This window comes from Asterias rubens, chromosome 10 (genome assembly GCF_902459465.1).
Source record: "Asterias rubens chromosome 10, eAstRub1.3, whole genome shotgun sequence".
In the NCBI taxonomy this organism is placed as follows: Eukaryota; Metazoa; Echinodermata; class Asteroidea; order Forcipulatida; family Asteriidae; genus Asterias; species Asterias rubens.
Window position 1 is genome coordinate 3258019 of NC_047071.1, and position 14080 is coordinate 3272098.

At 35.0% G+C, this 14080-nt stretch overlaps 2 protein-coding genes across 3 annotated transcripts in view; one reads left to right on the forward strand and one right to left on the reverse strand.

Annotated features, from left to right (window-relative positions):
- The first annotated feature begins 62 nt into the window (after positions 1-62).
- On the forward strand, positions 63-4376 carry LOC117296173 (serum response factor-binding protein 1-like). Its single transcript, XM_033779056.1, has 7 exons — positions 63-389; positions 1017-1105; positions 1678-1822; positions 2009-2090; positions 2274-2877; positions 3230-3444; positions 3606-4376. Exons 1-7 carry the CDS (start codon positions 363-365, stop codon positions 3854-3856), a joined length of 1413 nt encoding a protein of 470 aa, XP_033634947.1. The 5' UTR covers positions 63-362; the 3' UTR covers positions 3857-4376.
- Positions 4377-7797: 3421 nt separating this feature from the next.
- LOC117295531 (dual specificity mitogen-activated protein kinase kinase 5-like) overlaps positions 7798-14080 on the reverse strand; it is a 32751-nt gene continuing 26468 nt past the window's right edge. Inside the window, exons 13-20 of one of the 2 annotated variants that reach the window (XM_033778227.1) lie at positions 13828-13876; positions 13181-13305; positions 11972-12043; positions 11703-11729; positions 11168-11194; positions 10000-10032; positions 8967-9028; positions 7798-8477 (exon numbers count right to left, since the gene is read on the reverse strand). In XM_033778227.1, the coding sequence (XP_033634118.1) occupies positions 8318-8477; positions 8967-9028; positions 10000-10032; positions 11168-11194; positions 11703-11729; positions 11972-12043; positions 13181-13305; positions 13828-13876 (555 nt within the window). In that variant the 3' untranslated portion in view covers positions 7798-8317. The remainder of the gene's footprint in view (positions 8478-8966; positions 9029-9999; positions 10033-11167; positions 11195-11702; positions 11730-11971; positions 12044-13180; positions 13306-13827; positions 13877-14080) is intronic. The other variant, XM_033778228.1, reaches the window with a different exon arrangement.

Consider the following 14080-nt stretch of genomic DNA (forward strand, 5'->3'; position numbering starts at 1 on the left):
GAACGAATACCGCCCTCATGTGTTGACCTACATGTCACTGACCCCCTACTCGTCAGCAGAGAGAGAGATCGCACACACATGTTTCTAAATTCTTGTCTTGATTGTTGACATCGTCTATCCATTATTGTTTTCAGAAAAACTTCCGCGACGTAACTTGACAAGAAGGTCAGACAAAACTACTAATTTAAAAAGATATTGTATTTTAATGTACAAATACAATTGTGTACGAAGATAAGCTTAGGCCGAATTCAGATTGTGAAATAGTCATGAGTTGAAAAGGCACTGAATGTGAAACATTCCGATCTACAGTTTATCTACCTCATCATCTGCACGACAGCCGTGGAACATTGCAGCAGTGCAATATGGACAAAGTACAGTTCAATACCGAGGTAATCATTGTTGACAGTTTGTCTAACACTAGTTGAGCTCAAGTTGTCTTGTCTTGAGCTAGTTGACTTGTCTTCAGTTTCTTAATAAGTTTTGTTTTTCTGTTATAAGCACTTGTGTGTCTGATCTGCACTAAAACAATCAAGCACCCTGCACCCTTGTTGGCATTACGTCCTCACTAAGGATTCTGCCGAGTACGAACGTAAATGTAAACGTCTGCTTCCTAATTTAACAGTTTTAAGTTTAACGTTAAAAGGAACGTTACAGAATTGGTAAGAAAACAAAATCGTGAAGATCACAGATTTACATATAATACTTTTAAACACGGTCTAGTTAATTATGATGATAGTAAGTAGACTACGTGTAGAACACATCCCTTGAAATATTTCTGCCTGAAATGTCGTATTTGATGAGAAATTAATAATTTAACTTTGCGTTTAGAGTTTATCACTCAGTGAGGATTACCATTGTCGCAACTGGAACAGATTGTAGGCCAGTGAAAAAAATGGTTGAGCTTGGATTAGCTTTTGGACGTATCACGGAGGAAGAACCAAGGATGTATCCATGTAGTAATGTATGATTAAATACTTTCACTTGTTGAAGTTTATATCTTTTTGATACAATCACAGGTTGTTAACATGAGGAAGACAGTAAAGACAGTCAAGGTTCTCATCGTGCACTCTCTCACAAGACAAGTTAAGAAACTTCAAAGCAAAAAGTAAGAAATTATACAAGTATAGACCTTATGCACATGACGTCATTTCAGTACGGCGCCCCCGCATTGAGGTTGAAAGGAGGTTGTTCATTGGACAGTCTATGTGCGTTTCGATTGTATCGTCACCTTTTGACCTCAAAGATGGCGGCTGGATGACGTCAATGCATAAAAGGTCTATAAATTAAAAAATAACAAGCATATATGTATAACAAATTAAGCAATATGTCTACATAATTATGTACAGCATTTCATTGTTGTTTGTAATATTGAAACTAGCAGAGTTTAGTTAATTTTATATTGGGTGGCTGGTTTGTGGTTTGACTATCTAATAATTATGAGTTGTAAAATACTATTGTTTGTTTGTTAATGCACTGTTAATGACCTGATCAATGCTTACATAATGATCATGTGAAAACAAAGTTGCTTGTACATGTTTGTTCAGTAATACCAGATGTGCTGTTGAAATCCTAAACCTTTAAATTAAACAACGACTTAAACCACTTTCAAGATCTTCACTTTCAGAGTTTATCCTGACATGATGTTGTTGACAGTAATTCTTGATCACTGTTTTACAGAGGGTCTGAGCAGCAGGTTTTAAAGAACCAAAGAAGAGCAACAAAAATGCTAGCGGAGGTAGAAGCAATTAAAGATGTTCCTCTGGATACATTTACCAAGAAGGCTGTCACATTCAAGAAAGGTCTTCAGGAAGTTCTCAACAACGTATGTCCAATGAATGAAGAAAAAAAAGCTTGATGAATTTATTAACACTTATCTTAATTTTATCTTAATTAGGGATATCTTATGTAAACATTAGTTTAAAGCATATTATTAAACAATACAATAATATCACCTTAATAGTCATTGATTGGCTAGATTTCATGACTCATTTGATCATTTCGGTTGCAGCCAAAGTCATCTGCTTTGGAGAGAGTAATAGCTCGTTTGATACACCATAGACTCGTCCAAGAAAGAGTTGTCAAATTTGAAGGTAGGTATGCTTTCTGTACAGTACATCATTTTGAATTTCTCAGTTGGGTTATCTATTGTGGTTAGGGTTAGTATGTATGTTCATTTATGTTAGTTCTTGAGATCATGGTCTAGGTCTTAGACTGAAATTGAAACACTTGTTTTTAATTAATTTATTATACTGAAATGCCTTTGTTCTTATCAGGTATGGTTACAAAAGACCTTCTGCGGACAGGAACCAAGAAATATAGACGCCTTCGCAAGAAGAATTTTGAGGATGAGGCTGATGCAAGAAGGAAGGATGAAGAAGATTATCAAGGCAGGCTGGAACTAATGATAAAAGCTAAGAAGATCAGAAAGGAGGAGAAGGAAGAGGAGGAGGATGCAGTGTCCGATGAAGATGATGATGAAGGCAGGCTGGAACACATGATGAAAGCTAAGAAGATCAGCAAGAAGGAGGAGAAGGAAGAAGAAGAGGAGGATGTAGTGTCCGATGAAGATGATGATGAAGGGAGTGCGAGTGACACAAGTTATGATAATCGATGGGAAGGCTTTAATACTTTCTTGTCCGAAACACCACACGATGAAACAGTGCACAAGCTTCTTAATGTAGAGCATAATGGTAATGATGGAAATAGTGACGATAGTATAGATCCATCCAATGCTAAAAATCATCAATCAGAGACTGTTCTTCATCCAGAAGGTGGTAAACAAAATAAAAATATACCAACGGGACCTCAAACAGGAAATATAGGCTTGAATACATTGCAAGGGAATGAGAAAGAAGACCTGAAGCAGAAAAACAAACGGTGAGTCAAGTGTCATTTACTTATACGTGCACATTGCACACGCACTTGTAAATTAGTATCATCCAGAGGTTCTCACAAGAAAATAAATTGGTCTTCAGATTTTTTCAGAATTTAACTTATTCTGCTTCTGTCATAATGCAATTTCATGTAAATATTGTAACTGATTGAACATTCATACAACTACAATACTTAATCCACAAAATCTTCTGGTACTTACAATACATTTTGTTTCTGAAAACACTGACGCTCTTGATTTATTTACAGGGTTATTTTTCCCGTCGTATTTACAAAACACTGGATGTTAGAACAACCTCTTTTATCATTAATTATTTCTTCCATTGCATCATTGAAGGCCGCTAGAAAAACAGTCAGATTTACCTCCAGTGATGCTACACAAGACCCCAATGATTGCCAAGTCAAGCTCTCTCCAGAAAACCATTTCAACCAATAAACCACGAACTGTCAAGCAAACTCCAATGGTAGACAAACCAAATCCTGTCCAACAAACACAAGTGGAGAAGTTGATACCTGGAATCAACTATTTTCCAGATCAAGCTGTCAGAACAGGTAAGTTGTGCTATTCTATAAACCGAAGACATTCAAATGATTAACGAAAACAGAAATATTAGCTCTCCTATTTAGACATAATCCTTGCACTAAAAATAAAATTATGGCCAATAATAAAGAATTCATGTGTGTTACATATTTTTTTGTTTTTTGTTTAACAGGTGCTCCAGGAAAGTCTTTCCACAAAAATACACAGAGTAGACCTCAAAGCAAGCAGATTCATCCATCAGAATGGGGGAATAAACCTTCACATGCTAAACATCCCACTTCCACTTCGGACATCAAACTACCTCAGAAGATACCTACTGCTAAAGAACAACTTCATCCATCGTGGGAGGCTAGTAAAAAGCGTAAACTTGAATCAAAAATAGTACCTTTTCAAGGGAAGAAAATAGTATTTGATGAAGACTAAATAAAAGTAAATCCAGACCTAATGTCATTAAAATGAAGACTCCATTTGAATGTTGTCACCAACCTCTAGAAGCTGTGTACATAGAACAAAGTCAATGAGACTACATACCAAGCTTATACATGTATATGTACATGATGAGTTCAAACTTAAATGGATGTCTTCAATGGTGTTTCACAAAAACTTGGAATAAATCAATACAGAATAACTTCAGTGTTTATTTTAAAATACAGGTTATGTTTTATTGTTAATGAACATGTACCTATAACGTAATTCCACAGTTTAGTTATGAAGTTTATACATGTGTACATGTATGGTATGCCATCATTACCTCGAGTAATTTAGCAACCATTCTGTACTTTCTAAGATCAGATTATTAATTTTGGTTTTTACCCATACACCGACTAAGATCAGATTGTTTTGAACTTCATGCTGTTTATTTTGTGCATTTTTAAAAAATGTTTACATCCCATGGTTGAAGTAGGTTGATTCCATTTTGAAACTCGCCATTTATGTTTAGATGCACAATCTTAAAATAAGTAGACATATACAAAGAATAAAATAACATTGTGGGCTTTAAAACCATAAATAATAACTCAATGGCAAATTAGGTAAATCACTTTTATACACCCACTGTGTGTGTAATGAAGATGTTTGCGCGTTTCAAAATGGATGTCACTAGTTGGTGATGACTTCAGGGTCTTGTGCATAGGCCTGACCCACTATCCAGTCAGTACAATACATATATGTGTGGCGTCAATGTAAGAGGGAGTCAATAAATGTACCCTAAATCTGATCTCACTCCAACATGCAAAAGTTGGTAGAGAACAATGATGCAGAACAAGTTATTCCTTATATAGGATTTGAGGCATTGCATGGTGAGGTATCAATATATATTTGGTTTGCGGTAACACCATGTGTGTATCTACTTGCCAGGTAGAGTTTGTTCTTAGATAACTGTCTTGCTTTATTCTACTGCCATGGAGTAGATAATCGGAGGGTCGGGAGACTTCTCAGTTCTGAAAAGAACTGTCCTGTTTATTCACTATTACCAGGGCGGATGGTATAGAAATTAGACTCCTGACGATGACTAGAGCAAGCTAGTCGAAACGTTGAGACCAATTTCAGAACTGACTCCGCGGCAGTACAGTTAATTACGATCCTATAAGCTAAAGTAGTAGTCCAGTCTAATTTCTATACCATCCGCCCTGGTAATAGTTAATAAACAGGACAGTTCTTTTCAGAACTGAGAAGTCTCCCGACCCTCCGATTATCTACTCCACGGCAGTAGAATAAAGCAAGACAGTTCCCTAAGAACAACTCTACCTGGCAAGTAGATACACACATGGTGTTACCACAAACCAAATATATATATTCCTTGCATAGAGTACAACATGTTATTGTGTAACCTCCTTTTTCATTTTAACCCAAACTATGCACTCACAACACAAGTACGTGTAATCAGAATTGCTGCTTTTCTTTACAGTGGAAACATCAGTTTTTTTTACATTATTACATAAACATTATCTAATTTTATGCAACCAACAACCATGATACTGAATGAATATTAAGACTTCAATGCATGCATCTGATATCAACCCATAATGAGGTAATGGTGTGACATCTGTTGTAAGAGTCCTTATTAAAAACCAACTTAAGTCTTTACAATTATCTTTAAAGGCAGTGGACACTATTGGTAATTGTCAAAGACTAGCCTCCACAGTTGGTGTATCTCAACATATGCATAAAATAAACCTGTGAAAATTTGAGCTCAATCGGTCTTCGAACTTGAGAGATAATAATGAAAGAAAAAAACACCCATGCCACACGAAGTTTTGTGCGTTTTGATGCTTGATTTCGAGACCTCAAGTTCTAAACCTGAGGTCTCAAAATCAAACTCGTGGAAAATTACTTCTTTCTCGAAAACTACGTCACTTCAGAGGGAGCCGTTTCTCACAATGTTTTATACCATCAACCTCTCCCTATTACTCGTCACCGAGAAAGGTTTTATGCTTAAAATTATTTTGAGTAATTACCAATAGTGTCCACTGCCTTTAATATCACTGATTAAATGTTCTTGTCAAACATGCAACTTTGTAATTGTAATATAACAGGGAGTCAACTGCCTTGCAAATAAATTACAAATAATTATTATTTAACCGAGTTGATCAACTTCATGCCTAAGATTTACTGACTGATGTTCAAGTTAAATTTAAACAACCTTTATAAAGTCAGATTGTTCTCTTCTTGTTGATGCTTGTGTATCACCTGATTAAATATCAACATATGAACAAAATATGTGAACTTCCGTCAATTTCACCAACCTCTTCCTAACTTAAGATTAATCTTAGGACGTAAGACGGGTCCCAACTCTACACTGTAACATGCAGACCTTAGAATTAATCCTAAGTTAGGACGAGTTACTCATCCTAACTCGAGATAGGATCAATCCTAGCGTTTCGTGAATCGGCTGCTGCATACACATCGGTGAAAACAGTTGTCACGATTTACCAGGACATGAACTAAGTTCAGATCAGGTGATACATGAACACATTTCAGCTACTGCACAACAAGTTGCTAAACTTGTTTTCAACTCGATGTATTAAGGCGCATGCTGGAGAAAGAACTTGTTCAAAAGAGGTAAAAACCACATAGTGTAAAAAAGGTATTGTTGACACGGAGTATACCACTTAAGGCACTGAAAGAGTAATGTGCCATTTACATGCAACTTGCTCTTCATTTTCTTGCATGGCCTAAAAATTGATCAAATCCTACCAAAAAGTTCATTTGCCTTTACAAAAATATCTGTTTGGAAAATATATTATGCTCTAAAATTCCAAATTTAAATAAAATCTACTTCAGCAGCATCAAAAATGCCTTTCCTACATGTACAATTTAAATAAACATTTACATATATATGGCATTTACTAGAAGTGTATTCTTAATGTCTGAACTTAATTGGCTCACATTTTGTGGTGAATCATCACATGGAATAACATGGATACGAATACATAACACTTGAACAAGTCCCATCAATTCATTGAAGTGTCAAATGTGTCTGTTACTATTACCTACTCTATCTATAGGGTATTCTTGTATGAACATCTTACCCCAAAACCCTGATAACATAGACTCTTATACTGACTGCAAGAGGGTGCATATTTCAGGGCATTATTTGTAAACATCATTTCAAGAGAGCACTGGAAAAATATCAGGTTTTATAGAAAATGACAATTTTCATGTACCTCCATAGAAAATAATGAGAATTTTTCATAGTCAGATAAATGGTGCAAGCACTGCAATTAAATCAATGCTCTAGGTTAACCTCATCCGCTGACAACATTTCATATAAGCTAATGCATTATTTGATAATAAATTTGTTGTGAAACATGACAGACCATTTGACTAAACAAGTCACTACAGTATATGCTTCATAGAATAAGCTTTCTCACTACATTTATTTCTCTACCTGTATGTATGAGCTTAAAGTGAAGGTTTGAAATCACAAATAATTTAGAAAGCATGTGAGGAAGGAGTTCTCCCAAATGTGGTGACTGAAGCAAAGAAAGAATTATTTTACATATACATGTATACTATGTTCAAAAAACATGTTTAAAGCCATTATACACTTTCGGTAAACAGTGTTGTCCAAGTCCCACATTTCGTGTATCACAACTTATATATAAAATAACAAACTTGTGAAAATTTAGGCTCAATCGGTCATCGGAGTCGGGAGAAAATAACGGGAAAACCCACTCTTGTTTTCGCGCGTTTCGCCGTGTCATGACAGGTGTTTAAAATAAATCCGTAATTCTCGCTAACGAGAATTTATATTGTTTTAATGTTTTCTCAAAAAGTAAAGCATTTCATGGAATAATATTTCAAGAGAAGTCTTTCACTATTACCTTCTGTAAACCATGTAAATTATTTGTAAATCTATGAACTTTCTGTACCGAAAGTGTATAATGGCTTTAAAAGGGAATAAAAAATAACAAAAATATTTATCCCTTTACGTAATAAGTGAAGTAAAGATAGTGCCCCTCTTACAGTCATTATTCCCGTCTATAATCATTATAGCAACATGATCAGCAAACCTGATACACTGTTCAACAGGCAAGGTTCACGAAGAATTATTGGGAACTTAATATGAATACAACAAGAAACTGGTTTTATTATTACACTAAACAAACAAATGTGTGACTCTTGCCAAGAAAACCTTGATTGTCATAAACCTACAAATATTGCAATATGCCATTACTGAGGTTGCAAATTGTGTACAACAAGTCACCATGTAGCAGTTGTTCTGTACATGTATTGTGAATAGTTAGTCTATTATAACTGACCCTCTTCACAATTACCTGAGATACAGGACTTATTAATCTGCCAGATGACGTGTATGTCCCTCTGCTCACTGCCACTGTAGATATGTAAATTGTCTGTGTTTTGAATGAGTTGCTGCTTTCCTCATGACTGACCACCAGCTACTCCTGTTAGCCTAATTTCTTGTAGACTTCTACAAACCCATTCTGCAATGATTTGTTTATTGCCATCATCATATGTCCTGATGAATGCATGATGTAATAAAGTCTCAGGAGTAGGTCTATCAGCAGGTATCTTTTGCATGCTGTAAAACAAAGTGAAATACATAAATTAGGTACACATTAAATCATTTGTGGAAACCAACAATTCATGTAAAGTGAAGAAGCTGATATAATACAAAACACTGCAAGTAGGTCAGAGTTGGGAAATGTATAGACGATGTGACCTATGTTTACATTGAAACCACCCTCTGTTGACAAAATACTATATACGTCATGTTTCGCCGGGCAAAGAGTTGCGTAGTCATAGTAAGAGTGCGTACACTTTCTAGCTGGCTGCCAAAACACAAAGGTTTTGCCCGGCGGTATGTGCGTGAATCATGTTATGGTTTTCGTGTGACGTCAGAGGTCACATCGTCTATACCCTCCAATAAAGCTACAATATCAGCATTCCAAAACATAACTCCATTTCAACAACAATTGTTTGTTGATAGAGATGCCAACTCTCCCTGATTCTGCAGAATGTTCCCTGAAAAATGTGTTATGACGCCGAGGAACAAATGAATACTACTCACCACTGGGCAACAAAATCCACAAATGCTTCAGAAAATCTGTCTTTTGGCAATGATGGCGGTTTCTAAAATACAAATTGAAACATACAAGTTGGGTGTACTTGCAGAAGATTGTTCACTGTGTATCAAACAGTTGGTCTTTCAAAAGCGTTCTGTAACCGTTTGTTGTAAAATGTTATAAAAGATATTGTAAAAGTAGAATACAATGATCTACATATGCCTCGAAATTGCGTGGTTTTCTTTTTACCCTGTTGACTAGCACGGCCGGCCATTTATGGGAGTCAAAATTTTGACTCCCATAAATGGCCGACCGTGATAGTTCGCGACGTAAAAGGAAAACCGTGCAATTTCGGGTGATACTTGTGTTGGTCATTATATTCTACTTTTAAAACATCTTGCTAACCATATGCATTTCATAACAAATGGTTTCAAACGCTTTTAATAGACCAACTCGTCCGATCCATGGCAACGTGTTCCTTTAACAGTTTAATAGATGTTAAAACGGGTAAAACCAAAGTTGAATACAACTAAAAAAAAAAGTGTCAATATAACAATTGGCTGATATAATAGGAATATAAAGGTGTTTATATAATGCCTTATGCTAGGTCTCAAAATGCTTGAAACAAGATAAAAATAGATTTAAGTTAAAAGCAACATGTAATACAGAAGTACAGTTAAAAACACACACACAAAAAAGATTCTTAAAACTGAACAAAATCACAAGGAGCAAAGAGTTAGACACTCGTGAGAAATTAACTAAAGTTATTAACAGAAAAATATACAAGATACATACAAATACTAAAAACATAAACACTACATTATATAGATAACAACTACATGTAGAGCTAAGATCAACACAACAGTAAGAGCATGGAGCAGTCTAGTTTTTTTGCTCCATGGTTAGAGGTAAAAGGTTATAAAGAAACATTCAAAATTGAATACAGAAGGACAACACTATTTATGTAATGAGAGAAACGACATTCAAAAGGGGAGAGGTTTCTAGCACATCACCCTTTGTCAAGATCACCAAACTAACCTCATGCACTATGCACTGCAGCAGATCTATAGCCTGCAAAATAATCAAGATATTTGTATTATTGATGGTTTGTTTATTTCATCAGTATTGATTAGGACACTTGCAGTAAAAAAGTTCTGCATTATGGTCTCCAATACACAAATAATACACAAAAAACCAATAATTTTGAATGCCCTTTCTGAGAGATTTGCGAAAAGCCCTGTTACGTCATCACTCTCAAAACGTCATCTCTGGGAGCTCCAATTTGTAAAGCCGCTTTGTTGCAGCGTGGAGGCATAACAAAGCAAGCTCCCAGATGACGTCAGCGGCATTGCCCTTTGACGTGCGCTCTCAACGGCAGAAATGTTTTTAGTTTTTCAAAACCTTACGGTTGGGGCCTGACTTTTTAATCGATAATTACGAAAAGTTCAGAAGTGTACAAATCAAAATTACATAAAATTGGTAAACAAGTGCATTATAAACAAGTTAAAATACCATTTTCGTTGAAAACATTCCGCTCAGGTAGCTGTTTAAAGACAGTGGACACTGTTGGTAATTTTCAAAGACTAGTCTTCACAGTTAATGTATCTCAACATATGCATAAAATAACAAACCTGGGAAAATTTGAGCTCAATCGGTCATCGAATTTGCGAGATAATAATGAAAGAAAAAACACCCTTGTCACACGAAGTTGTGTGCAATAAGATGCTTGATTTTGAGACCTCAAATTCTAAACTTGAGGTCTCGAAATCAAATTCGTGGAAAATGACTTCTTTCTCGGAAACTAACTCAATTCAGAGGGAGCTGTTTCTCCCATTACTTGTAATCAAGAAAGATTTTATGATGATAAATATTTTGAGTAATTACCAATAGTGTCCACTGCCTTTAATTGAATAAAAAGACGAACACATTGAATTGCACATTCAGAATAAAACCCAAAAGATGAAAGGGCAAATTACCCAGAATTGCAAAAAAAGACAAACTTATCACAGTACTGTCCCCACCAGATCAGGAAAACATTGCACAAAGAACACAGTTTTAAAACAATGTACATAGAATGTAAAAGTTTGTTGAACAACAGTTACTTTGGAAAGGGGACTAGAGTATATTCTTGATTGTTAAGACTTGACAAAGATTACACACGACTTTAAAAGACTTGACTGTTTTGATGTCCATTTATTGTACTTACTGATAGCTCGCTTTCTCTTGGGGTAACCTGCAAGTATAAAAAGCAAGTTTTTAAACAAATACCACAAAACTCAATTATGTCTTTTCAAATACAGATTTACATTTCTATTTTTATAATCTCTCATTGTATATATGCTGTTTTTTACTCCTTGATGTTTGAATGTCTTTTTATGTTGTGACTTGAACACAATTCAGCCTTTTGGCTGCAATGTTTGATGTTTAATAAACTAATGATAACAATAATAATGAACTAAATCAAACTGTATCAACTGATTTCAGTGACTAATAATAATTCATTCATTCATTTGTTTTTTATTCAAACTTGGAACACACCCCTTAACCCCAGGGAGGGTTACATCAACATTTTAAACCTGAATTTTTTTTAATATACATTGGCAGGAGAAAAATAAAGTCAACAGGGTCAATCAGACATTATGTTTTTCTTTTAAGTTCATAAATAAAAAGACGAATTTGGCAACACAATTAACAATAGATTCATCTGTAGAACTCATAAGAAATTAAATATATATACTCACTGGATATGGAAATCTTCCCATGGCCATCTGCAACAATTAAAAACAAAACAAAGACAAACATCCATGAAAATCACGTCAGCAGCTCTTACAAATGGTATGAAATTCTTCTTAATAATAATACTGATGACATGCATCGTGATCATAAGTTGGAAGTGCCTTCTGCTACAGCTATGGCTGATAGCTGTCATGACAGAGCCAAACAGAATGTATCATAATGTTAACCATATTCACTACAGAAGCAATTAACGCCGACACAGTTTAATAAATACCTCAAGAAGGAAAACACCCAGACTCCAAACCTCAGAATGCACTCCATACTGGTCCCCTTTAACTCTCTCAGGCTACAAAATACAAACATTCATTAAGGCCGTGTCCGAATTGGCGACTTTGGCTACAGCTACGGCTAGATCAGCGCGTATGTCAGTGTTGAGGAATAGCAGATGCGCGCGCCCTAGCCGTAGCTGTAGCCGAAGTCGGCAATTCGGACACGGCCTTATTGTAAGTAATAGCAGTATGCCTTCACAACATTTGTAACCCGCTACATTATTTAATTTAAATTGTTAATGAACTTTTAAAGCATTTTCATCACTCTCTAAATGTTGACTACCACAAAAACATGATACAGATTGCTATCATTATTCGTAGTGTTTTTACATTCACAACATTGAGGGTGATTTTTAGTGTTGTACAAATGTATCTTGTCATTAAAGGCAGTGGACACTATTGGTAATTGTCAAAATCCAGTCTTCTCACTTGGTGTATCTCAACATGTACATAAAATAACAAACCTGTGAAAACTTTAGCTCGATTGGTCGTCGGAGTTGCAAGATAACTATGAAAGAAAAAAAAACCCTTGTCACACGAAGTTGTGTACTTTCAGATGCTTGATTTCGAGACCTCAAGTTCTAAACTTGAGGTCTCGAAATGAAATTTGTGGAAAATTACTTCTGTCTCGAAAACTACATCACTTCAGAGGGAGCCGTTTCTCACAAGGTTTTATACTATCAACCTCTCCCTATTACTAGTTACCAATTAAGGTTTTATGCTAATAATTATTTTGAGTAATTACCAATAGTGTCCACTGCCTTTAACACTCTGTATTGTAGCTCCAGTTTTGTATTATCTGTAATTTGCATACTTTCTCTTTCATTGGTGGTTTATTACTTGTTTGTTTTTTTATACTATCAACCTCTCCCTATTACTAGTTACCAATTAAGGTTTTATGCTAATAATTATTTTGAGTAATTACCAATAGTGTCCACTGCCTTTAACACTCTGTATTGTAGCTCCAGTTTTGTATTATCTGTAATTTGCATACTTTCTCTTTCATTGGTGGTTTATTACTTGTTTGTTTTTTCATAATTACCTTAGTATAGTACTCTCAAGCAAGTCAATTAAACCTCAAAATGCTGAAATTCCTAACTAATGCTGCTTTTTGATAATATTTACAACTCAGTAGAAAGAGTGTACCAACTTACTGCCATGTATGCATTAGTTCCCACATATGTTTTTGTGATGGAGTTGACAAGTTGAGCGCTGACACCAAAATCACAGAGTTTAACTTCTCCCTGAGCATTGACAAGTATATTTGATGGCTTGACGTCTAGATGAAACAATCAAGCATATCGTTATGTTATTATCACCTCAGCCATTAGGATATGATTAAAGCTACTACAATCATTATGCAATTATAGCTACACAATTAAACAGAATACTCAACTTGTATATTCACCCAACTATCGAAACCAAACCAAAATTACATTCTGTTATTATTGCCTCCAATTCTGCTTAAAGTCATATTATTATCAGAAACAAATAAATTGATTGAGTTTTTCCAACAAAGGATGATTTTTTTTTGTGGCTGAATGGTTATTAAGTAGAATCAACAAATAAAAAAGGTTGAAGTATTAACATAATCAGACTAATCAATTAAGTAGAAAGTTACTTTTCAGTTAAGCTGAAGTTTTTACAAGGAAAAGAGCTGTATTAACTAAAACATTCAAATTGTTGGTTTTTTAAAGTGCTCTGAAGAAAATGTTTAAAACGACATCCATTTGTTGCCTCCCTCTCTTTCTTAGAGGTATTATCAACAAATGAGATTACATCACAAACCCCTTCAACTTACCTCTATGCATGATCTTTAAGCTCCAAAGATATGTAAGTCCTTTGACAACCTGACAGATAAATTAGACAAGTTTATGTAAAGATAGGTTTTTTTCGAAATATCCACAAATTTACGTTAAACTTACAGGGTTTGAAGAGAATGATAGTGGAAAGCTTCCCTTCAAATATTACTAATTAAGGTTGTGTAGTTTTTGAGAAATGAGTAAAACGAGTAACAAAATCATTTACGTCTCATGAGACCAAAATGATTTTAG

Coding starts and splice junctions, on each gene's coding strand:
- LOC117296173 (XM_033779056.1), top strand. CDS start 363: ATGGACAAAGTACAGTTCAATACCGAG. Junction 2,878..3,229: donor CTGAAGCAGAAAAACAAACG/GTGAGTCAAGTG, acceptor GCATCATTGAAG/GCCGCTAGAAAAACAGTCAG. Junction 3,445..3,605: donor AGATCAAGCTGTCAGAACAG/GTAAGTTGTGCT, acceptor TTTGTTTAACAG/GTGCTCCAGGAAAGTCTTTC.